Source organism: Scardinius erythrophthalmus (assembly GCF_964197995.2).
Source record: "Scardinius erythrophthalmus genome assembly, chromosome: 3".
Classification (NCBI taxonomy): domain Eukaryota; kingdom Metazoa; phylum Chordata; class Actinopteri; order Cypriniformes; family Leuciscidae; genus Scardinius; species Scardinius erythrophthalmus.
This window is the reverse complement of record NC_138223.1, coordinates 40,238,309-40,264,754: the sequence shown is the minus strand read 5'-3', so window position 1 is coordinate 40,264,754 and position 26,446 is coordinate 40,238,309. Positions and strand designations below refer to the sequence as shown.

At 39.0% G+C, this 26,446-nt stretch overlaps 1 protein-coding gene across 3 annotated transcripts in view; it reads left to right on the top strand.

Annotated features, from left to right (window-relative positions):
* lef1 (lymphoid enhancer-binding factor 1) overlaps nt 1-26,446 on the top strand; it is a 42,337-nt gene that overhangs the window by 1,208 nt on the left and 14,683 nt on the right. For 2 of the 3 annotated variants that reach the window (XM_081360921.1, XM_081360920.1), the window contains exons 2-5: nt 976-1,042; nt 1,887-2,014; nt 23,930-24,062; nt 26,344-26,434. In XM_081360921.1, coding sequence (XP_081217047.1) covers nt 976-1,042; nt 1,887-2,014; nt 23,930-24,062; nt 26,344-26,434 — 419 coding nt within the window. Of the gene's footprint in view, nt 1-975; nt 1,043-1,886; nt 2,015-23,929; nt 24,063-26,340; nt 26,435-26,446 lie in introns of all 3 variants that reach the window. The other variant, XM_081360919.1, reaches the window with a different exon arrangement.

Genomic DNA, 26,446 nt, shown 5'->3' with positions numbered 1-26,446 from the left:
TGAACAGTTATTAAACAATACTGTAAATATAATATTGCAATACTATAACAATGCTAAATGTTGTTGTTATTATTATTGCAATTTTTCTGATTAATATTAATTATCCAGTAGCCTACAGTAAAGTCTGACAGATAATATGTTGCAATATGCACATATTTTAATATTTCTGAAACAGCTCATTATACCTCTGATTGTTTTTTTTTTACAATATTCTGCTATATGCTTTATTTTGATTAATATACATTATTAATATGTATTAAAAATCAGCACACCCCATTTATGATGGCGACAAATTAATATGCCTGTCCTCTTACAAATGGCATACTGTAATTTCACACAAAGAGTAAATAATTATCCAAAAATGAATTTTGTGAGACCGTTTAGCTGACCCCGAATTTTGTGTTTTTTCTGCTTAAAAAAAATAAACAATAAATTCCCATTACTTGGTCATGTGAATCAAGTAAAATGAACTGAAGAATAAGCAGATGCTTGGCTTTATTAATGAAATGTATTTCCTCCTGGCATCGACGGCATGCAGGGTTACAGCATGACATGGGAAAGAACAAACTGATGGGCTGAGTGTTAATTGGGAAAGCGGTGCCGATCCTCACTCTGCTGGAAGGCACCCAGAGGGAGCTGAACTCCAAATGGAGTTTATTTCCCGGCACTTCTGATTCATAATGCGGAGTGAACGAGAATAGTAGCGAAGCCTTTCTTTTTCCTTCCTTAAGATACCGACCACATTTGTGGTTAGACTCCACAGCAGAGAGAGAAAATGACTGAGTTTAATCAATGTATAATAAAAAAAACCTCAAGTTATCTTTTCCTTATGGATGCCTTCAACCAGAAATATGATCAAAGCATGCCTTATTTGTCAGCTTTTTTTCTTCAGATAGCAAGAATCCTTGAAAAACATAAACGAGTTGCACATCAGAATTTAAGCTGTTAATATCTCTCTCCTACATTTTTGAACAGGCAGCTAGACAGTCCCAAATAACACCAGACTCTTACCATGAGAAGCACAGGGACCATCCGGACGATGGTAAGTCCTATGGCTTGGGGTAAAAACATGGCGTATTATTATTAATAATTTGATTCAGTGATGTACTTTTTTTTATTCTCAAAGCATGCTTTTACGAAATCATGGCATTTTCATTTTATTATGTTAAAACATTTGCAAAGAAAGCAATTTACACACACACACACACACACACACTCACTCACACACGTGTTTATATAGTCTCTCTTTTTTAAAATTCAAATGAATACAAGATATTATTTGTAATAAATATGCTGGTAATTATTTCAATTTGTTGATTCGCTTCACTGATCACGATGGCTTTGTGAAGGGAATTTCACAGCCCACAGTCTGTTTGTTGTCGACACGTAATGACACGTGCCAGGGAAGTGCCCCATCTTCCTGTGACACGCTGGCCTCCAAACACACCGTCTGAGACTCTATTGTCAAGAGCAGCATGTTGCTGTGATGGCCCGGAGTTCATTTGATCTCTGTTTGCACCCGGGTCTTTTTTTTTTTTTTTTACGCCGAGCAGGGCGCCGGGGTCACAGTGAAGTGACTTGATTGTCTTTTTGCCCTTTGTTCTCTGCTTGCTGTGAATTAGGATGCTAATTTTCAGCTAAACACTTCAGTGGCCTCAAAACGGCTTCCCCGTTTTAGATGCCTACTTGATTTCCTGTTTAGCTTGGATTTCGTGCATTTGCAAAAAAATGTGGCATTTGCTCAGGAAGTTCATTTTTGATTCGTTGTTAAAGTTTTTTTTTTTTTTTTTTTTTTGTGACTGGATCACATCAAGTATTAGTTCAAATAAATGTAAATCTTGCCTAGGAATTCTTATTAATTCCGGTTGAATTTTATTCTCTCACAGGAAAGCACCAGGACATGTACAGCAAAGGCCACCCGTACCCCAGTTACCCAGGATACATCATGATGACCAATATGAACAATGATTCCTACATGAACAACGGTTCTCTCTCGCCTCCCATTCCCAGAACGGTGAGTGTTTTCCCGTGCCGATCCCTCGCCGTCCACCAGTGACATTTTTCATAACTTTATATCTTCCCTCATTGTAGCGTGCAGCTTTGGGTTATGACGTTAGTTGCTGCTTGGCGGCGTGTCTGTGACTAATGCTGTGACCCATATCCATATCTGCTCGTACTGTCTTTTCAGTGTGGCAGATTAAAAAAAAAAAAAAACAGCGATATTTGTATGATTGTTTTGAAAGGACGTGCACTCTTTTGGATAAATGTATAGAACTTACAGACGTTTACCCTCTTGGTTATTCTATAAAGCAACCGCTGATGGAAGGAGGGGGTTTGAAGAAAAAAAAAAAAGATGGTGGATACGCTAGCAGCTGTCCACCCTAATCCTGTTTGGTAGTTTTTGTGTGGTTAAGACTCCCTGTTTGGCAGTGTACTGGTGCCTGGAAGAGATGGCCGCTGCAGGCAGTCTGTGAGCCCGATGAGAGAGAGGGCTTTCTCCGCTGAGCTCATCTCATCCATTGTTTGCACAGCTCTGAATTCAGCTCCTTTATCAGTCTGCGGCCGTGCGATTATGGTTCGGTTTTTGCTGTGGTGACGGACACCAAACAGAAGATTGACCTGTAATCGATCGAAGCATTTGGGATGAATGGTTATGACTTGGTTAACATCTTTATTGTTTAGTTCTTCTTAAGCAGATACATTGTTACACAACGAGATGTGGTTTAGATGCACAAACACAAAAAATGCCTTTGGGTCAGCAAGGTAGTCACTTGGAACATCCTTTGTGGGTTTAAAGCCTACAAAAAAAAAATCCACAAATAATAGCAGATTATTTCCACTCGCACTTTTACAATGATTTTGCAGAGTTGTTGCAGAATGTGCGACCATTTGCAACTTACCCGAATTTCTCTTTTTCACTCTGTGTGCAAATAAAACCGCAATCACGCCAGATCCTTTTCCTCGAACTCCTCCGTCTGTTGTCTCTTTCTCTCCTTTGCGGTGGCTCAAATATTCGGACACAGTATCTCCAAGGCCTGGGATCGGTTTTCTGCGAGATCAAAGGCATCTTCTTTTTTTTTTTACTCCCTCCCCCCCCTTCATTCCCCTGAAGTTTGGATTGATTTCCATTGGCTATGACATTCCAGTGCCTGAACTCCCTCCCAGTCATGAAACAGACAATATTCTGGTGGTCAGCATTTTTTTGAGTGTGTGTTGTTGCTACCTGGTGAAACGCCAACCAACCGTACGAGTACAATGTTCTCCAGCCCCCCAGCAGTAGTGGATATTGGCATCATGGTGCTTAGTGATCCATGAAAGCTTTACATGTTGCTCTAATCTGATAGACGACATCTGGAAATGGCATCCAGGGTTCCTTTGAGATGACTAACTTGGGGTCAGCAGATAATGTTTCCAGGTAAACACTGGGGCTGCATTGTCTCTGGTGCCTGTAGCTTTGAAGTTATAATATTTTAACATTAGTATGAAATGGTGAATTGGGAATTAAGACAACCTAGGCATTTCCTCCTTTTGAAATGATTTCCCTCGCGCCGGGACGTTTCATGTAGTTCCGCTTATCTCTGGCCCCTTTTAATCAGTTGGAGAGAAGAATGGGGTGAATGGGGTCCTGGATTTCATTGAATTGTTTAATCTGTTCTTCATCCCCTTTCTTTCGTTTCTTCATCTTAAATTGGATTATTTAAAGTTCGAGCGCAAAGTTTCGTCTCACTAAGTGTTTGAGATGTTACATGTTTGACCTGTGACCCATAAGTTAGTTAATGCCTTTATATAAACGTCCTGAAAGGCTTTTTCACGTTTCGAAACTATAACAATAAGGGAAATTAGTGATCTACTCATAAAAGTAAGCAAATATTAGTTAAACGAAAATCTAATTTCCCCATGTATAATAGAATATCAACCAAATTTACTCCTGTATAGTGGTTTGCACACCGCTTTTTTTTCTGTTTTAGCTGCGATTTCAGATTCAAAGCTTTTCTATATTTGGTTGTGAAGTTGCTATCATTGATACAAACTATGTCATTGGGCAACATTGTAAATAGCATATTATTTCAAAAACGTGTTTGTGACAAATATTCACGTTTGGTGTGCAAAAGTCTCAGAGAAGAGCAGAAAATTTAGAACAAAGCCATTAAATGCATGCATGGAAATTAGGTTAAATTATTATTTAAGTAGACATACAGTATGTTGATTGCAGTGACGCTTTGAAGGATTCTACCTTACTTTCAACTAGGCTGTTTTGATGGGTAGCTTGCTCTCCATATGTATGAATGGCTACTGTAGTACATTTGCTGGAGCTACTGGTGGAGCAACTTCTGTCCTTGTGCCGTATACCTCCCCCAACCTGACTGGCCTCTGGCAGTGGAGCTCGGGAAGAACCGACCCAAGATATACACTCGCACTCGGCCTGCTTTGATGTGGGATGTGACGGATCTCTTGGCGTGGACATGCCGTGGAATCACAAACCCCCCCAAACCCTGGCTTTGCCTAAAGAGATTTCACACAGCTGGATCATCTACTCTCACTCTTTTCTGCACCATTCGAAGAAACTACAGTTCCCAGCAGCCCTTGTGTGTGGTTTTTGTATAGCACACTTTCATAGTTTTCAGTATTAGCATTATTATTTACATCATAATCTACACTTTTGAACATCTAAACTCACCCATATGCCTTCCTGACGCTCTTAGCACGTACTTTAAACGCGTGGCATCTTTTGATGAAGGCAAGCAAAGCGAACCGCACCCACACGTGGGTGATAAGGGGCAAACAAGTAGCCATATCATCTGTTGAGCAGGTCTGAACACCAGCGTGGCCTAGACCTCGCAGATTTCAGCAACCCACGGCCCTTTGAAGTGCACTGGTACAGACCCAGGGTTTTGAAACAGAGGGCCATTGATACTCTGTTTACATCGGCTGGTTACCACAGTCATATTGAATCCATGTGTCGGATGTACAAAGAAAACCAGGCTGGCAGTGTTATTAGGTTAATTTTCAAAGGTTTGCCTCCATGGGGCATTTAACCAACCCCGAAATATTAACGTCAAACGACCCACTGAAATTCGTTAATTGCAATGTCTTCATAGTAGGAGACTTTGAAATTCTGGCTAGAACGCCCAAATGAAATTGCTTTTGTGTGTATTCGAGAAATGCTGTCATAATATTGTATTACGAACATGGTTGAATAATTACTTTTGTTCCTCTTTGTAAGTCGCTTTGGATTAAACCATCTACTGAATGCATGAATGTAAAATTCATCAACAATTTTCGTAATATACAATGCCAAGTTTGATCCTAAAAATGATCCTTTTTGAGCTGGCGTTAAACAGGCTTGAACACACGAGTGTTATTTCTTGACTTTTTAATGCACATTTATTCTGCAATCCAGCAGTAGCACCTGTTGAGAGGATCCTGAGGGCACGTGTAAATGAAGTGCAATGTTGTGTTTTGTCTTCGCATCACAGTTGTCATCACTTTTCCTGTATGTTATGTCTCCAGGCCCGGCTGTGACCTCCATCACCCTCCAGCGGCCTCTTTAAATCCTGCTTTATTTTGACAATATAGCTGACGCTCTTGTACCAGTTTAGTTGTTTTTTTTTTTGCACTCCTTTTCATTGAATGTTTTTTGCTTCATTTTGTGTATTCTCATTCCCAGTGTCATTTGAAGCTCGTTTAGTCTCGAATGACTTAAAATCCCCATGTTTTTCTCATTTTACAATTGTTTGTTTGAGAATCGACATTCGATGCGTATCAGTAACCCTCTTCACTAGTTGTATAACTGTTGAAAATTGTGTAGTACTGGTTATTTTGGCACGTAGAAACACCAGAAAAGACAAGTCGAGTGTCTCGTCAAACCTTCGTCATCTCAAGAGAAATTCATCAGTGACAGTGATTGAAACCGCATTGTGTTTGCGGACATGCATGCACGCATCTCTGAACTTCACTTGCACTGCTTTTTACTGATTAATAGAGGCTCTGTGCCACTAGGTTCCACTTTTTTTTTCTGAAGCTCATTATTTTTATTTTTTTGTCAGGCTGTTTGTGTATGTGGGGGCAAAAGAGCTTCACATGCTCCGTGGATCAGACGCCACTGAAATATTCATGCTCCCTGGTGTAGGAGTTTGGTAAAGGGTTTCTCTGAGTTACAGTACAAAAGATGGCTTGCCACCAGGCTTTATTAGCAAGGCTGTTTAATGGATGTATGGATACAGCCTCTTTTTTTTTTTCCCTTTCTTGCATGCACTCACTCCCTCTCTCTGTGTTGCACACCAAAACCCCTCTCTTTCGGCATCTCGCAGTCAGTCAACTCATGTTTGCAGCGGATGGGAGGGGTGGGCTTTGCTATCAGCTCTTTTTGTGTGGTCTCTCGGCCGTAAAAAACACCCTGTTCTTTGAATGTGAAAAGAGCCTGTCTTTAATTTTTGGGGAACTCATAAAAGTTTGTCGCTCCTTTCATATCTGCCCGCGGAATTAAAAACAAATGCTTCCTTTTTTCATCCGCCTTTGAACTGGCCAATTATGGAGTTGTGAAAATAAAAATCACCCTGTCAATCTCTCTTGCTCCCTCTCCTCCTATTTTACTCCTTTCTTTTCCAGCTTTTTCCGTTTTAACGTCGCCCTCTTTGATTTTTCTCTCCTTCGCTCCCTTGTTTTTGTCTTTTTCTGTCTTCCCTTCTCTCTCGTTTGTGTTGAAGGTGTGTGTGTTGGGGAGGGGGGGGGGGATCAGTGATGTCAAAGTCAAAACCGAGAGCATTAAGAAAACTGGCGAAATGCAATCCAGCTGCAATCCGACATGACGCTGGAAAAAGGGGGCTGTGGAGCAGAGAGCTGCGGCGTATTCCCAGGGCGCACAACTGCTCGCGGCCTTGGCTTTGATCTCTTCAAAGCCTTCTGCCTCCTACTAGATGAAGAGTCTTGGCTTCGTTTCGTGAGCGTTGGAGAGAGAGAGAGAGAGAGAGAGAGAGAGAGAGAGAGGAAGGGGAGGGTGAGCGAGGGATGGTGAGGGGAATTAGAGGGGGTTGTTGTGCATGGAAATGGATGGGGGGGGAGGCAAACTGAGATGGGGAACACAGAAAAAAAGTGACAAAGATACACTGAAGGAAGGCAAGCAGGAAGTTAAAGGTGTCCTCTTGCCCTATTCAGACCAAAATCAATCAGATTGTGAGAGTAATTACATGTAATTCAGCACAAGTCTCAGGGGGTTTTGTTACCTGAGGGACTCTGACCCCAGAAACGGAGCCCAGGCAGGGGAAGGGAGGACCAGCGGAGGGAGGGGGAGAGGAGGTGTTGAAAAGCAGGCTGCCCTGTTGCCGTCCAGCAGAGCAGAAAATGGGAGCACAATGCAGTGATTACCCTTGCAGATGTCCCCATATTTATGCGGGCGATGTTTTGGTGTGGCGTAGGCGGTGGGATTGCTACGGAGCTAACGAGGCTCGGCTATTGTAGTGGAGCGTGTGCCCGGTTCTGCCAACACACCCGCCCCCCCAACCTCCAGGCTTTCCCACATTAGACTGAAACGGGGAAACCAGCCCGCCCCTGGAGGTGGCCAATTTGTGCAAAATACACTTACTTAAGATGCTGATGGCAACATAAACACATTTTCAGTGACCCAGAGAGCAGGGTGGCCTGTAGACATCTGTTATGGTGATATATAGGCTACACTGGAAAGAAAACGGTGTATAAACAACTTTCACAAACAATTACTAAGAAATGGCAAGTAACACATTGAATTACATGGGATATTTTGTTGTAGAAAAACTGACTTTTTTTTTTAGTGTTCATTACATGATGAATTTATTAATGAGCAAATGAAATGTGCACAATTTCTGAAATTAATTTGTATACATACATGTTTATATTATATCAATTTATATTAAAACAATAAAATATATAAAAATGCTTATTTTTATGTAAACAAGTTTTGTATAAAAATGGAATAATTTACGAAAATCATTTATATGTGACCCTGGACCACAAAACCAGTCACATGGGTCAGTTTATTTAAATTGAGATTTATCTGAATAAATAAGGTTAGGATAGGACAATATTTGGCCGAGATGCAACTATTTGGAAATCTGGAATCTGAGGGTGCAAAAAAAATCTAAACATTAGGAAAATCGCCTTTAAAGTTGTCCAAATATATTCATGGAACATGATCTTTACTTAATATCCTAATGATTTTTGGCATAAAAGAAAAATCGACAATTTTGACCCATACAATGTATTGTTGGCTATTGCCACAAATATACCCGTGTGACTTATGACTGGTTTTGTGATCAGTTAGATTTTTATTTATTTTTTCCTCAAAGATATTACTTTTATTCAGCAAGGACGCATTAAATTAATCAAAAGTGACAGTTAAGACATTTATAATGCTACTTAACATTTCTATTTCAAATAAATGCTGTTCTTTTGAACTCTATTCATCGAAGAATCCTGAAAATATTTATCATGGTTTCCGCAAAAATAATAAGCAGCACATTTGTTTTCAACATTAATAACAATCAGAAATGTTTCTTGAGCAGCAAATCATCATATTAGAATGATTTCTGAAGGATCATGTGACACTGAAGACTGGAGTAATGATGCAACAAAACAAAAAAATCACAGGAAAAAAAGACATTTCAAAATATATTAAAATTAAAAAATATATTTTAAATTGTAATATTTATGTTTTTGCTGTATTTTTGATCAAATAAATGCAGCCTTGGCAAGCGTAAGAGACTTATTCCCCCCAAAAATAGTTTATGTACTGATGTTCATGCCTCGATCACGGTTTACACAAACCGTAACCATTACCAGTGCCCCCTCATCTCAGCCTATTGTTAATAAGGTTCATCAGACAAATTGACTGCTCTGCTGCTTTGATCTGATCTTTCATCTCTGATTCTGGCCTTCTGCATTACTGTTACTGATCTCAACAGACCTGCATTGTGATGTTTTTTTTTTTTTTATCGCTAATTGATTTGAGCCCATGTGGAGTGTTCATTTATTGCTGAAGGGCCCTTCACAAATATATAGAGCCTGTGATATAAGACTGCATGTTCCAATACACTCTAGAACGGGCATTTCTGTATTTTTTTTAGAACATGCGTTATTATTCACCCCCTATTTTGTTCTATGATTTGCTCTCAGTCTAACTCACTCTCGTTCTGGTTGCGGATGTGAGGCCTGAGACGAGTAGCACTTTGTTTACTTTCCCCGGTTGTTTGATGCTGGATGATGAAACCTATAAAAATCCTCCGCAAGACTGCGTTTGTTCATCTTTCCCTTTGTGAACCTCGTACCAACTTCTTGCAACCACTTCAGCGCTTAATAATGACATTTGTGCCTCTCAAAGGATGTGCATAGGTAAAAATAACATTTAATTTACATCTTGGTTCGAGACTACACTATACTGATGTTTGGCCTGCAAACTTCTGAAGAAACTTGACTATGTTTGTTTCTCAAGACCTTAAAATGTTTGAAATTTAGTTTTGTAGATACAAAATGAGTCTAGTTGATGTAAAATACTTTTGGGAAGTTTACATTCTTTATCTAAACGGAATTTTTAAATTAGAATCTTTTGTAATTATAATGCATGTGGCTTTTATGATGATTAATTGAGAGACTACATGGAATTTATTCTTTTAGTTATAAAAGTATTTCTCACACCATTTAAAATGATGCAGTGACGGCAATGATTTAAAAAAAGTGAAACTTATAAGAAATGGTGACCAGTTATAGGGCCTAAGATGGACTTTCATATATTTTAAATTGATATCTTGATATTAAACATTAAAATAAAATAATTTAATTAAACATTTTTTTGTCAGTACAGAAGTGTTATTTCATAGTTTCGAACTTTTTGTAGTTTGTCATTGACTGGCTGTGCGTAGAATCATAAAGATGGCTGGAAGTGATCATACCAAGATTTGGAGATGGGCTGAAATATTGAAGTTTTGAAGCTATATTTCAAATGATCTAGCATGTAAGCATTTTACATGAACACAAATGCATTAAAATATCTCTTTGATGTCCGTTTCAGTCCTGTTGAGAATAGGCATTAGGGATACATATTGTTGACACAAATAACAGCTGTAAGACATAAGAAAGAAGTTTAAAAAGTGTTTTCCACAAATTTCTAGTGGATAAAAAAGTTGCATAATTTAGTTGCATAATAGTCATGAGTTGCTATTGCTAATATTGCTAGTCGGTTACAGAAAGGTGGTATTTCTCATTCTTGAGAGCATTTCATTGGAGAACAATTTGTCTACGCCCCTGAGTGCAAGATGAGTCATCAGTATTTTTCGTCTGTACAACAAAAGAGAAACACTGTAAATACATATTTACTTGACATTTGCACAAATATGACCTCCAAAGTTAACAGACACGGAATAAAAGCCACAAATGTCAAATTCTTCAAACACATTCCGATTGGCTGTGACTTGTGTGGTGCATTGTGGAGTTTTTGGGATTTTGAAGGTTTTGGAACCATAATGGTATAATTCATATTTCAGCAGAATACTATATAGGTAGGTTTGCCTGGCATACAATGATATTTATACCCGGTCTTTAATCAGTATTAATGTATCTTAGATGGCATACATATATGCTGCTTATGCATTATAGATTTAGTCTGCAGTTATAGGAGCCATTTTGAAGATAATAGTGACTGATAGTTTCTCAGCTCGTTCTGTATTTACACGCCCATGACGTGATGTTATTTATGAACTTGTTTTGAGATTGAACATTAATTAAAACCTTGTTGTAGCACATGAGCCCTTTATTTACTCTTCTGTTTTTCAATCTGTTATTTAATGGACGATGCACAAGAATTTTGCAGACACAGGGTTAGGCTAATTTTATGAGGTTTTTTTTTCCCCCGTTAGACCAGATCTTGGACCTGTTCCCTCTCCTATCCCATTATCTCCTATTTAAATTGCACAAAGTCAAGAAAACAAAGATCTTGTGCACGTTTGCATACTCCGCCGTCCCCTCTCGCCTTGTTTGCACACAGCCGATGTTTTGTTTGCTTTAGTCGGGACAATAGCCACAAAAGTATCGAACCGGAGGAGGTGCCCGCCCTGTGTGAGAGCCGACTTTCAAGAGCTTGTTGAAGTGCTCCCTAGTCATGCGTGGGTTGAGAGAAGTCATTTGTTCTCCGGGGATTATAGTGCGAGTGTGTGTGCGCTCTCAGACTCAGGGTTTTCACTGGCTGATGCTAAATTGAAAAGCAGTTGTGTTGAGGTTAACTAGCTAATTCCCTCACAATGTGAGGAGGCCACATTTATATGAGAGGTTTGTGCGTAATGCGGTATTGTCCTACCTACAAGCAAAACAGTGCAACAAAGGCTTTGTGTGATAAAAGAGTGAAGATGTAGGGTTGTTACAATTGATCCCTCTGTTTCAGTCTTGAATCTGAGAGAATAGATTGTGATCTCTTGCGCTCTTTGAGAAATATCACAATTACTTTTTAAATGATCTCTGTGATAAAGAACTGCACAAGTAACGATTTCAAGCAAAATAATACGGAAATAGATTTTGGGAAATAACTAAGTATTATTTTTATTTTATTATTATTGGCATTATTATTATTTTTATTTTTGTAAATTAGTGGAACATGAATAACATGCTAGTTGAGGACAGGTGTTTAATTATTTTTCTTAGTGATGAGACTTCATTTTAGTCTGGTGGATAAAATATCTTCTAGAATTACAATAAAGGAGGGACCTTAGTTATATTTAGTGACCAGAGTGTCATATGATTTCATAAGCCTTATGATTTCTGTGATGCCAAAAACAAACAGGCCCCTATCCAGTGCCTCCGCCCCCATATTCATGTACCAGTCTATGCAACTATGGCAAAATCTGAGGGTAAGATGTCATCGATAAGTGAAAGCATTTCGTGTTACTACGATAATTCACGTCGAATAGGTATCTAACTCCTCCACTTATTTGATGGCGAAGACATTCCTTCCATCCCAAAAAAACATAGTTTTCATTAGAGATGCACCTATATGAAAATCTTGGCCGATACCGATAATTATTTATATTTGAAAGCCGATAACCGATATATTGGCTCATAAATCTAAATCCAAATTTTTATATAATTTTTGATTACAAAAACAAAAATCTCACCATTACAATCCATGTCCCAAGCACACACAATTATAATGTTCTCATTAATCTTATGTAGCCTATGTGACAGACTTGCGCTGCACACGTTGCACTGTGTTTTCCTTTTTTGAGTGATTCCAATCATATTCAAGCAATTCAAAAGCATCATGGCGAACAGTGCGCATCTGAAGTGTCTCAGCTGAAGGAAATAATCCATCATTTATCGAATTTAATACATCGGCCAAATTTCTTATCGGGCCGATAACGATAACATCAAAAATGAAGCCGATACCGATATGGTTGCTGATATCGTGCATCCCTAATTTTCATAAGCAGCTCCCTACATAACACGATAGATAGTCCAAGTAAATAATATATTACAAATGTGGCAAGATTAAGGAGTTAAAGCGATCACCAAAAGAAGAACACGTATATTAGGAGTATGTTATGTTTTCAGAAACACTTTGGGAGCTGATGCTTTATCCGGGCGGTGGAGGTTTAGATGTTCCAGGCTTATAATTATTATTAATTACTAATAATTAACTATTATTAGTTAAGATCAGGCAAAAGGGAAGGACCTGCGTTAATATCAGAGAAGCTTTCCAGCGCTGTAGAGACCTTAAAGGGATATATATCTAGCCTCAGGCCAAAAAAGCCTCCAATGACGCAAAATGACGATTTTTGCGTCATCGGAGTCTTATTTCCAGAGACACAATACAGAAATCTCTCGTCTCAGGGGGACATGAGGGAGTCGAGGGAAGCACGGCCATTCGAAAATACTACCAGGTTTGTATTTACTGATACAAAGCTTAATGCTAATTGGTGAAGTATCCCTTTAAGGAGCAGGAAGGCCTTAAGGTTGCTTAATTTCATCTCGATACGTGAGTAACGTTGTTTTTTCTGTGTTTCACGGAACTACGATATGCTGTCTTTTGCTTGATCGTAACCCTTCTTTTTAAAGTTATATTCCCCAGGCATTTTCCTCTTTTGTATAGTTGTTCTGCTAATGTCGGTCTTGTGCACTGAGCTCTCTCTCCTCCCCCTTACTGCTGATTGGCTACAACTGTGTTTCGGTGCTCGTCCAGATCCACATTGAAACAGCGTTTTTCAATTCTCTTACTGCACGTTGAAAGGCAGAATATGTATTTTCTGCAGAGCTGGTGGCAGCAAAGGTAATTGGAAAAAGAATGGTTTCCAAACATACAGAAGACTGCATTTATCTCAAGAAACAAGCATTATTTACTGTTTTCTTCATTTCATGTCATTGTATTGCCGTTTCGTAGAAATGCACTTTTACGCGATTGGCAGACACTTCTTAGTGCATTTCATTATGATTTTATCATTTATAATTTCATGCATTCCCTGGGAATCAAATCTATGATTGACATTGATATCTGTGGAAAAGTTTACTTAGCACATTAGCACTTTAGAAAATGGAAAACACTTTACCTTTAAATATAACTGTATGCTTGGGATACAGTGGGTTTATTTGGACTTGGAGAGTTATATCAGAGTTTTTTTTTTTTGGGGGGGGGGGGGGGGGGTATCCTAAATGAGCAATTACACTGCCCATTGCTGAACACTGGAAACACAAGCTCATGCAAAAAATGTGTAACCTTTCGCTGTGCTCAAGTTCAATTTTGGCGAACTCTGAGCTGCGAATTTGTATCACGCGAAGACGTGTGTCCAATAGAAGATCGATATGTGATGCACTGATCTTTTAAGTGAAATAACAGAATGCAATCTTTAAAGCTTTAAAGGTATGCAGCATCGCAGGAAAGTGGAGTAGATTGTATATTTTTACATTTTTGATTCATAATAATTGTAATATGTTGAGGTTGTTTTTAAAAAAAGACGCCACAGAGCGTGATGTCATAACACGACCGTTGCATTGCTCAGAGAAAATGTGTGCTCTGCGCATGCAACTATTGAATGTTTATGACGTGCGCAGAGCAGAAATCCACATCTTCTGCTATGTTAATTTGCTTTCAACCGGTGTAGACTTCTGTCTCTTTCCCACCCTCCCCCTGCTCTGCTTCCTCTTTTCTTCTCATCTCAATCCCTAACTCTGGGCCGTAAAGCTCAGGCTTTGTTGCTGAGAGTGTGAAACTAGGTCACTACCCGGCATCTGAAGTAGCTCCATTCACTACAGCCCAGCACTTCTGATGTTGCAGGTACAGTCACACGTGCACACGCTCACACGGTAACACACACACACACACACGTGTGGCAGAGGATCACCACTTCACTCAAACATTAACCTGAGCCTGCGAGGGAGCGGATTGTTCCAGCCCTCCATCACAAGCTCCCCCACAGGCCTCATTCTCCCCTCGCTGCAAGTTCCTCCCAAATCCAGAGTGGCAGCCATTTATGTGCCGTATACCTGTGTCTGCACATGCCAGGCAAATCCCATTCCTTCAAACGCCTGCTCAGAAATGACTCGAGAACTTGATATATCTTCCACCGCTTCCTCCTTTATTTGTTGTAGAAGAAACTGTTTTTTTTTTTATGTTTTGAGCTTGTGCAAAACTCAGTGCCATGATGCTAGGTTGTTTTTGGTGATTGCTGTGCAGTTTGGTGTTCTGAGCTATTATCGTGAGGGTCAACTATTACAGCAATTGAGGAGTTGAAATGGGTACATAAAATTATTTATTTTTTTTTGGTAATGATTCTGCTCTTAACCTTGTGGTGGGACCAATTATTTCTGTAGAAAAGACTATCTATTTTGAAAAACATTTGATATAATTTTATGCATGTACTATTTAAAAGTATTATTAAAATAAATATGAATTTGAATAAAATAAAATAAAGTAAACAAAACATTTATGTATATTAAAATAGAATAAAACATAAAATACATTTTTAAATGTATTTGTTTTTTACATTTAAATTGCATGTATTTTTATTTTCTTAATTTTGTTTCTTTTAAAGTGTTTTTATTTTATTTATTTATTTATTTTTGTCTCATTAGTTTAGTTGATTTTTGACAATTTATTGTTATGGACCCTTTTCACGAACTGTGATGCGTTTTCACAGTTATCAACTGCAAATCTAGTCTTTTTTTTTTTTTACAAAACTGAATACACATTTATAAGGCTATATTATTGTTATATTACCTTGTCAGTAAATGACAAAAAGCTAATTAACGCTTCTGTGAGGGTGTTTCTAATACAATGACTGAGGGAGTGACAGCAAATTTGACATCTTTCTCTCTTCTGACTGCTGTAAATCAATCTCTCAATATTTTTCTCTTCTTTTGGAAAGTCGTGGAAACACTATTGCAGATCTTAACAACCATTAACAAAAAAAATTCTGATCGCTTGAAAAAATAACAGTCTGCCTCTACTCAAGCCGCATGATTTTAAGGATCATTCATGTCTGTTACAAGCTAATGTTTTGGGTTGTAATGTTAAACGCCTTAGAAAGAGCGTCTACTGTACATTTAGCAGTCCTTTAATTTGTGCTTTGCTACTGAGCTGTTTCATTTTCGTTGTCTGTAAAGCTAGCACTAGCATGTTGCATCAGCAGAGTCTGATTATGTTGGAGTAAAGGCCTTCCATAAATAACCGAGTCAGAGTGAGAGCGAGAGCTGGCTCGGTATGAAAGAAAGGAATAAACAAGTATTCATTCACATGCTTTCCACACGTCCAACAACATTGTGAGGATCACGAATGCGTGTGTTTGGCATGTAGAAGTCATGCTGGCTTTTAAAGTTGAATGTGTGTGGCTGTTGTTGTGTCAGAATGCATGCTAATGGCACGTTGTGTGTGTGTGTGTGTTTGGCCAGTGGATGCTGCGTTGCCCGCTGACACCGGTCCACTTCAGTGGAATGTTTGACCTTTCGGTGGCGCTTTGAAGTGACCAGGTCCTGCTGTGAAAATGAGCCCTGCGTAAGCCTCAAGGTGAACGTGCAGCAGGATGTTGAGGACCCTTATATAACCTCCACGCAATGCAAAACTGTGACGATATTACCTCACAACCAATCAGCAATGTCCATATAATTGTAAACGCAGTCTGTTAATTGTCGTCACAGCCCACACTCAACACTTTCCACTTAATCCTTTGTTGTCAGTTAGTTGAAGCATTTTTGTCGCCTTATTGTCTTGATAATTATTGCGTTTTATTCTGAATGAGCTTTAAATTCCTCGCCTCAGGTTGGCGCAGTTCCAGCGTTTGTGTATCAGATTTGTGTTTGTTTTATGGTTCACATCTGTCAGAATGCAGCACTGCATACGCCGGTGATGTGGTTTTCTGGGCCATTAATGGGTGAGATGTTTGATGTTCTGCTCCTCTGCTTGACTATTGCAGATGACAGCTGGTGCACTGCTATCAGATTTCTGAATGCCATGCTTTGAACTTAAGCTAGCACATGGATTGAAGAGTTGGTATGGCTAAATATATTTTATTTATTTATTTTATTTTATTATCATTATTGTTATTAATTATTTTTTCAATTATTTTGTTCTTTTATTTATATATATAAATGTATTTGTTTTGTATATATTTTAATTTTTTTTTATGTAAAAACTACCTGATCAAATGTAGGGGTGTAACGGTTCACAAAATTCACGGTTCGGTTCGATACGATACACTTGTGTGACGGTTCGGTACGGTACGTTTTTGATACAGCAAAAAGAAAGCAATGCCAGAGAAATTTCCTTGATTTAATTTTTTTTTAATTCTTTTTTTCATTAAAACTAACATCATAAATATTGTTTTTCACTTTGATTTTTTTTTTTTTTACTTTGAGCAATTCTAGAGCTATAATGGATTTTTCTTAGCATATAAAACAAAACATCTCCTTGGAAAAAATTAAATGTAGTAGTTATAAACAAAGGTTTATTTTAGTTCAGATTAACATTTGAGGGCAGCAATTGTATTCATAATGTCAAAATAAAACCGACGTAATGTTACTTGAAAGAATTATAGCCTGCCAAACTTCCATGCTTGCAGTTAGTGTTACTACAGTAAATCCATGGTGAATGTTGCTGATCTGTGGACACTGGATAGTTCATTCATGGCACAATGTTTCTCCAGGTTTCCACGCGCTGTTTGATCCGTTAATAACGGAGAAATGTGAATGTTTCTCACTAGATCTCGCAGCGATGTTATTACTTCTGTGGCGAATTCAAATGTTTTCTTTACTGGATCTCTTATTAGCGCTGTGTAGTAACAGTGTCGCTTGATCAACATCGGCTCGCGCTGCACTGGTCCAAACTGATAAACGGTCCTTCAACCACACAATAACGAGCAGTTTCGTTCCACTTGCATTACGTTTGCCATTTGATGTTGGGCAATGTTGTGGTCGCGCCAGCGTCTCTTACATTATGAGCGCCTACATTTGAAATAACAAAATTTTGGTCGGCAGGAAAAATGGTCCAACGAACCGTTCGGTTTGAAAATGCGTACCGAAAACCGAACCGAAAGCCTCGTACCGAACGGTTCAATACGAATACGCGTATCGTTACACCCCTAATCAAATGTAAAATATACTTATTTGTTTGTTTCAAATTTCTTTTTAATTTAGGTTATTATTTTTTGGTGGGTGTAACAACATCCAGGTTCTGACAACAATGTTCAAAATAGACTTGTCCCTGAGAATGATTAAAATAAGGTCTGTCTTTCGCTCACTCTCTTTCTTTTAAAGCCTTTAGGGCAGGCTTTCCTCCATTCGTTCCCGTCTCCTCTACCTCACTCTCCATCCACCCTTTGCTTCCTCCTCTTGTTTGTATCGTTACCTTGGGCATGTGGCATGTGCCATGAGAGCTCTTCATTAATTGGGTTTGGTTACTTTAAGCCCCAGAGCCAACAGGCCATCCTGCCAATATCACATTCAATTTATAACCCACTGCTCTAGACTGGGGGCCTCTCTTTATTTTGGGCGTCTCAGCACTGGGGTTGCTCACTTACTGGGGTTTTAAAGGGGCCAATATATCGAATTGAGTGGGCAATGTGTGTGTGTTTATCTTTGTTGTTTAAAGGTCATGCATTCCACCAATGGGATGTGAGTATGAACACCTGGGCTAGGGTGTGTGTGTTTGTGTGTTTGTGGGCGAGAACTGTTTTGGCTGGTAGTACAGGGTGTGTTTCTATTCAGGACTGGGCTGTGTTTTGTCAAATGTTTCAATAGTCACAAACCTAAAGCAAGTACATTTTTCTCACAACAATTTTTTGGCTTTTGCTTGTTTATTCTGATTTTCCTGTATAGTGCTAAAGAAATGTTCAGGGTTAAATTGTAAATTGTAAATTTTCTGTTTACAATTTAAGTTAATTTCAACTCCCTCTTCTAACAATTATTGTTATTTTATTACTTTTTTCTGTACGAAACCACTGAATTTATTTATTCATTCATATATATAATTTTTTTTTAATGGTTGTAACTTACATGTTCCAACACCAGCATTCTCTTTTTTTCTATTCAACAGCAAAAAAAAAAAAAAAACATCTTACACGGTGCTTTAAAGGAATTTTCAGGGTTAAATCTAAATTACCATTGTGTCAATGTCAATTTATCACAGAAGATAGTTTCAACTCATTCGTCTTACAAACAAACTAAAATACACACCGTTTTAAAAGTATAGCCACAAGACTTGTACATGATGACATAGACAAGACTAGTGTGATAGAATCGCTTACTGACCTTGCCTTATACAGTATGTGGATTAATTGAAATATATTTTATGTGGTGATCATCATTATTATGTGTATTGAACCCAGAATGACCTGAATATATGGCTTGTTTGAACATGCATGCATTGCATTCACTCTTTAATTTCCTTTTAATCATGTGTGGTCATCTCTCTCGTAGGTGAACAGTATAGAGGGATTTCACCTAGATTTGTAGCTGTTTGGCAATCTGTCGTTATCACTTAAGTTGCCAACTCTCGAATGTTTGCAAAACACCTTGCGCTCTTTCACTCTGCCGCTTTATTGTAGCCGTGGGCATGAGGAGTCCTCATTGCATATAAATTACAGTAGAGGGAAGCGATTATTATAACCCTCCCCCCTCCTCACCACGGAAATGAGATAATTGAGTAGAGGACAAAGGGCTGGTGGTGCGAAGAAAACGCTTGTTGGTAACATACTGACAATGTTTTGGGCAACATAGGATGATTGGTTTTGGCAAAACTACAAAAGCATATAGTATTTAACTGCAGTTTCCAGCTGAAATGAACACTAGTGGCAGTAAAACATCAACAATTCTTATATTACTACTTACAGAGACCGATTATCTGTTAATAAAGACTTTCGCACAATTAAGAACACTTTTACCATAGTGCATGATTTGTAAACTAATCTATTTAGACATTTGCATCACATAACCAGCTCCATATGTATGGCTTTTCTGATGTAGTAAACTCGCTCTGTAACTCGCATGAACTTGAACTTGCAATGCGAAGCAATCGGGTACGAATCCCATGAAACACCAGTCACGATAAACAAGCTCAATGTCTTGTAGAAGCAGCGGAAATAGCATGGTTGCTTCAACAAATGTGTTTGATCTTTTGTCAACACTATTAGTTCGGTTTTGCGTCAGGATTAGTGTAGTTGGTACTTTATTTTCAATCTGAACTGCCGCGATACGTTCAACAACCAACATAATAAAGCGTTACCAGATCTGTTTCGGATAAAAGTTGATGTGCTTTTAGCTCTACTCACTGGACATTTCACATTGAAAGTGTTGCAAAACACGTAAGAAGCAACTTAATGTAATTTTGCAGAAATGTCGCCACAGGCTGTTTTTTTTTTTTTTTTGCAATGAGCCTGGTTAGGTTTTGGGTTAGCAAAGCCATATCTGGATGGTAAACCTCAACCTGCCGTGAAAGACAGAAAAGGGGTTATCATCTATACCAGATCATTTTCATTAGCTTTCAGTGTTTAGTGCTGATTGGTTGCTGAACTGAACAGTGTCCATTTTGTCTCCCAACTCATTGCACCCAAGTTTGCCATTTCCCGCACTCTTGCTTTTTCCTCTGGATTTTCTGCAGGCCCTCGGCCAGCTTGAGTTCTGCACAATGAAATTTCTTTTAAACCACATCTGAGGGGCTCTAGAGGCAGGGTTGGCCAGACCTGCTTATAAAATCCTAAATGGACATGCTTCTTTTCAATCGGCACCGCCTCTCTGCAAATATGAATAGAAAAACCTAAGCCTATTATTTTTCTTCATAATAAAAGAGAGAAGGGGGGGAGGTACGTCCGTGCCATATCCTGTCGCCCTGGCCTGTGAAAAATCTGACCCCTGAGAGATCCTTGGGGATAAATCGCCATGGCACCATCCGACCCAGGTTCCTGTGGGCATTCGGGGTGTCCGGCCACTTCCTGGTCGGGTTGGGCGAAAGTGTTTTTAGTTTAATACGCAATTGAGCCGGGTTGGGAACTGGGTGGCGCAGCCTGTGATCTCAAACCACCTGGAAGGATTTGAATGGCCTTGAGTGGCGGTGAATCACTCTGCGTGACTTTTATTTAAGGCCACAGAAAGCCAAAATAACCAAACCCTGCCTTTTGTATATTAAAGGCAACCACATTTTTGGAAAGCTGAATGTATTTTAAATATGACATTTTATTTCTCTCTCTTTTTTGGGGGGGGGAGAGTGAGCATTTCTCAAGGTTGTGCCTCGGGGGCCCCTACGAATTGGCACTGCAGTCTTGAGGTTCCCTGCTGGAATTTTAGCTTCATGCAATGCTCCGAGATGGCAGTTTATTAAGAAGTTGAGAGAAATGGGCTCTGACAGCTGCGACTGAGAGGACATAAAAGAGGCCCCGATCGAATAAGGTGGAACGCAAAGTGCCAGCTCCCACTTTTCATGGCTTCCGTGAGCCGAGGACCCCGTATTGACACACTGGAGAGTTTGTATGATGCTTGCGTTGGACTCCTTTCTTCAACTCGAACTGTTTTAAGTTCTTCCTCCGCTCCTTGGTATCTCTTTTTCTCCTTTACTCGGAGACAGAGACTAGGGGCTTAAATGAAAAATATGCCTGCCTCTTATCTCTCTCCCAGAGGAAAAGCCAATAAGAGCTGAGAGGCGTAAAATGAAGAGGGGGTAAGGATGCTATCGTGCAGTCTTCCAGTGAAGGCCTTTCACAGTAGCTACTGCCCCCCAGTCACATATTAGTAATGAGGGCGAGTCAGGGAGCAAAAGAGCCTTTTTAAAACTACTAGTCCAGATTAGCCGTGACCTCTGACCATCAGTTGAACCTGTATTTAAACCACATAATGGAGTGAATTATTAACAGGCTATTTTTTGTTTTTTGTTTTATTATTTTGTAAAAAGAGCAAAGCAGATGTTTTACTATTGTTTTTAATTTATTAATAATGTATGTTATTATTTTATCTGTACAGCACCAGTGTTATATAATTTGTTTGCTTGTTTCATTTAAATCATGTGAATTCACTTATTTAGATTATATCAGCCATCATACTGATCAAAAATCATCATCTGATTGAATCTGACCCATCATAAACCTTGTCAGCCTGCCTCATGAATATTAATTGCGCACATAACGTTTGCCCAGTACCAATTTCAAGTTTGTTCGATTGACTGCAGATGTGAAAGGTTGGCAGAGGCTTGTTCTTGGTCTCAAAACGACATTCCAGCTGGCTACAATTTGTTTCCTTTGTACTGAAGTAAAGCAAAGTTTATATACGTTTAAGTTATTATTACCCCAAAAGTGGGGTCGAAATAACCTTCTAAAAGTGGTTAAATATAATATTTGCTACACCAAATAGGACATGCTCCTTGTTCAACATCCTTGTTGGTCTTGGAACAACATTCCCAGCATATTTTAGGGATACACTTAGAGCTTAGGGCTTCAATAACATGATCAACCTAACATTTTCCTTTGGTTTTACAAGGGTTTGGGTTAGGGATAGGGCTAGGACTATATTTGTTTTTCCAGGACCAACAAAGGATCCAAGTGCATGTCCTACATCTGACATTTTCAAAGGCATTGCGTAATAAAGAAATTAACAGTTTTGTATTATCAGCATCGAGACTCCCAAAAAATGCCTTGGAAAATGTAGGCGTTTTGGACGTGTTTGGAACTCCTAGTGTTGGCTATCAGAGCTGGGATCTTTCCAGAGAATACCATTCATCTCATCGTCCTCCCTCTCAGACGCTCCAGTGTCTGAGAGACTCCGAAATAACGCCCCCATCCAAGCGCACACGGACACGCTCTTCCCTCCCCATGGTTTTACAGCAGTACGTCTGCCGAGGAAATGGCACCCTACACCTGCCTCTCTGGCCAATTAGCTGGTCGGAAACAGCAACCTTTGCTCCCAAATTAGGACAAACCACTCATTCATGCCTGTGGGAGTTTTGCCTGTGGCACGGGTGGGCCGCTTCTTACCCGTGCGAGACGGGTAAAGTTGTGGAGATTCAATACAGCTGAACCTTAATTAAGTTTTAGGGAACAGTAGGCAATCAATAAATGATTTTTTTGCACTTTTTTTTTTCTAAGGAATTTCGTTTGTTTTTGTATTCAGATTGATTTCATAGGACATTTTTAATACATTTGTTGAAATGTGATGTGATTATAAGCTGCCTTCAAGTCTTCCTGGGAATTTTCCACTCACAGTGAACAAATGTGCGCTCTTGTGTCTTTTTTTACTGGCTAACAAATACAGGACAGTTTTTATCGCGCCAGTGCAAATTAATGAATGGTGAAGGATGTGCATGTGTAATGATGCTTTATGTATTTCCTAATTCTCATGCTACCACAGTGATCAGTGGGAAAGAGATTTGTCTCCTCATAAAAATATTTTTATATAAGTTTTATTGCTATATCAAATCTACAAAGTGTTGATATAGTATCATTGAGATTCTATTATAGTCTTTACCAATATTTTGAAATATTTTATATTTTTATACTTTCCAGTTCAATTTTAACTAAAGATTTGGTAATTTTATTGAGTGTTTTCTTTACATCTATAAAGTATTCATTTTTATTTGAGTTTTAGCTGTTTTAGTACATAAAGTTCAACTAAATGAAAATGAGAAATGTTGCTATGGCAAATAAGAAAAAAAGTTTTATTTCTGTTTACATTTATATTATTTCAAGTAACAAAAATGTTCTTTCATGGTTTTATTTTAGTTAACTATAATATCCATGAGCTACACAAATGCATATACAATTAAATTAAATTAGTCAAAATTCGCAATTGCAACCAGTACCAATTAGCTTCCACTTTGCTTCTTTTATTGACAAACCCCCAACTTTGACTTTGGGCTCAAAGAAAATCCAGAGTTTGGCAGTTACTTCTCTCATAAATAAACTATTCTGGACAGAAATAGATCATATGTAGACCAGGTAAAGGAGAAGTTCACCAATTATCAGAAAAATTGCTTCATGTTCTCGCACACTGTGTACTTGATGTCCTTTTGTGGTGTGTAGAGCACTGCTTTGTGAGTCAGCTCAGAGCTGTGTGTGTGTGTGTGTGTTGAGTCCGCTGCTGACGTGATTAACCCTGCTTAGTTCCACCGCAGACGGCCGGGGCTCTGTAATGAACTCCCTTATTCACTGGCTAATGATTCCCTTTGATCTTCAGCCCCGAGACCTCTGGTCTGCCTCTGCCCTGTGGCGTTCCCATCCTCCCTCCCTGTTTCTCATTCTCTCCTCCTCTTTCTCTCCCAACCCCCTTCTTTATTCATTTGTTTCTGCCCCAAACTACTGCAGTAGACAATCCACACATCAGCATTGGTGAGCTGGAAGTGTGCATGCACAACTTTTTTGGGTTGTTGCCCATTTGTTAGTCTGAATGCCTCAGTCACATTTGATGATGTGTTACAATATCAGTTTTTTTTTCCCTCTGTGTTTTGCAGTCAAATAAGGTGCCGGTGGTTCAGCCGTCCCATGCCGTTCACCCCCTCACCCCTCTGATCACATACAGTGACGAGCACTTCGCCCCCGGGCCACACTCGGGACACCACCCACAGGACATCAATCCCAAGCAAGGTAAACGCATGCAAACCGCACAAATACGCTACTGTTGTTCATTGCAAACTATGAAAGTAATAAAATCACAATTTAGCTGCTATAACTACGTCTACCATTGGTCTGTACATTAAGTATTAAATGGTTTTAGTTTTATTTTAGTCCATGAGCTACACAAATGCATATAAAACTAATATAAACTAATACTAACTAATATAAAGTACTAAACTAAATTATATTGTCAAAATTCACAATTACAACCAGTTCCAATTAGCTTCCACTATGATTCTTTAATTGACAAGCCCCCAACTTTGACTTTAGGCTGTAAAAAATCTGAAAATCCGTTACGACGTTGTGCACATATCTCATAAATAAACTATTTTGGACAGAAATGGATCATCTGTAAACCAGGTAAAGAAGAAGATCACCAATTAACCATTAAGTTGGGCTAACAAGTCATTTAACACAAAAAAGACATCACCTTTAACTTGAAGCAGCATTCAAAATACATTTAACGCATTTTGACGTTTCTGAGTAAAACAGAATATTCAGTGGAAAATTATATAGGACTGAGCTTGATGTTAATAAATTGAAATGTAGGCTTTGATATTATTGATTAATATTTTTGGTTACATCAGCGGAAAAGAAAATTGTTTTGGATAGGCGAAGGAAGTTAAGGGAAACCGGAAACAATGTGGGTAAAAAAAAAATAAAAAAATCATATTTACACAAAAATGAAAAATCTGTAATTTACTCGCCCTCATGTCGTTCAAACCTATTTGACTTTATTCTGTGAAACAGATTTTTTGAGAATAATTTTTTTCTCTCAGTACAAACCATTGGTCATCAAAAGTGTTTGGTTATCAACATTCTTCAAAATATCATCTTTTGTGTTCCACAGATAAAATAAATAGGTTTAGAATGACTCGAGGCTGAACAAATGATGACGGAATTTTCCATTTGGGTGTACTGTCCCTTTAAGTCTGTTTCTATGTGTTGGAATGTTATTTCCTATATTCTTAAGCACTATTTCTCTAATATCACTGATCTGAAGAGACATGAACTATACACTTACACTTTAATAAGCTAACAATTCATTCTTAGTAGAATCCCATTTCCCCCAAGTCTGTCAAAGGTGCTGGGGTTACAGTTTTAAAGGGGCGTTGAGATTTTTGGCAGGCGTTGTTGCACGCGAACCCAACTCCATATGTGCTCCTTCCGGCGAGCACTCACCTCTGTGGCAACCGGCGAGGGAGAGGGCAGACAGGATGTGATGAAGTGGAGGAGGTCTGGAGAGCTATAAATAGCCTGAATGAGGCTGCACGCCACAAGCAGATTGGCCAATGATCCAAAACTTGCTCTGTTTTCATACACAAACACAAACATGGAGTCACTTATTCATCAGACATAATACGCCGAGGGCGGAATGGATAATACATTTACACAAAGAATATGTGAGAGATTAGCCTTTTCAAGATCGTTTTCAGTAAGAATTCAGGTAAATGTGCAGTGTTTTAATGTTTCAGTCCTTTTACTTGGCATAGAAAGCACAGATAGTCGGCGTGAAATCAAAGTAGACCACGTTTACCTTTTAAATATACATTCCTGGTGATCCTACTGTGCATATTATTCCAAAGTATAACGTAAATGTTTATTTTCATCATCTTTCTGAAATGATTTTCCTTTTCTGCTGGCTGATGTCATCTAGGCCACGCATGAGGAAGACAATGATGTTATCTAGTACTTAGCGCAGTAATTTAAAGCCTATTTTAGCCTTTTGCAGTAACAGACCACACATTCTGAGCTCCATGTGAAAGAAAAATGATCAGTTTGGAGATGCAGGGGTTGTTTTTAAACTGAATGTTCTTGCTGTTTGTGTATATATCCCCAGGGCTTTGTTGTCTTCAACGGACACCCTTTTGACAGTTTAATTTAGCCCTAGGGCCTTACTTCACTTTTCCCTCCTCGGTTTAAGTCTTGATTCACAAACACTGTCTTGACCTTGGTGCAGATGTGTGTTTGTGCGAGTGTGCACGCGTGTGTTTGGGGTGAAGTTGAGAAGCTTAGTACCGCAGGCCAACTGACATCCATAAGCAGCATGAATCATATCAGCGGGGCTTATTAGAACAGCGCAAAAGCATTCCTAATTATCCCATGATCCGCTTATGCACCGCACCGGACCGTAGGGCCCAACTGTGCAGCACACATTGATGTCACACTGCTGTTTTCCACATGTGTCCGTCTCACACTAACGCACGTCACTGTCGGTTTCTCATCCGCTTCTTCTTGAATCCTGAAGCAGGTATGCCCAGGCATCATCCTGGACCAGACATTCCCAATTTCTACTCTCTCTCCCCTGGGGGAGTTGGACAGATGACCCCTCCACTGGGATGGTGAGTGCACAA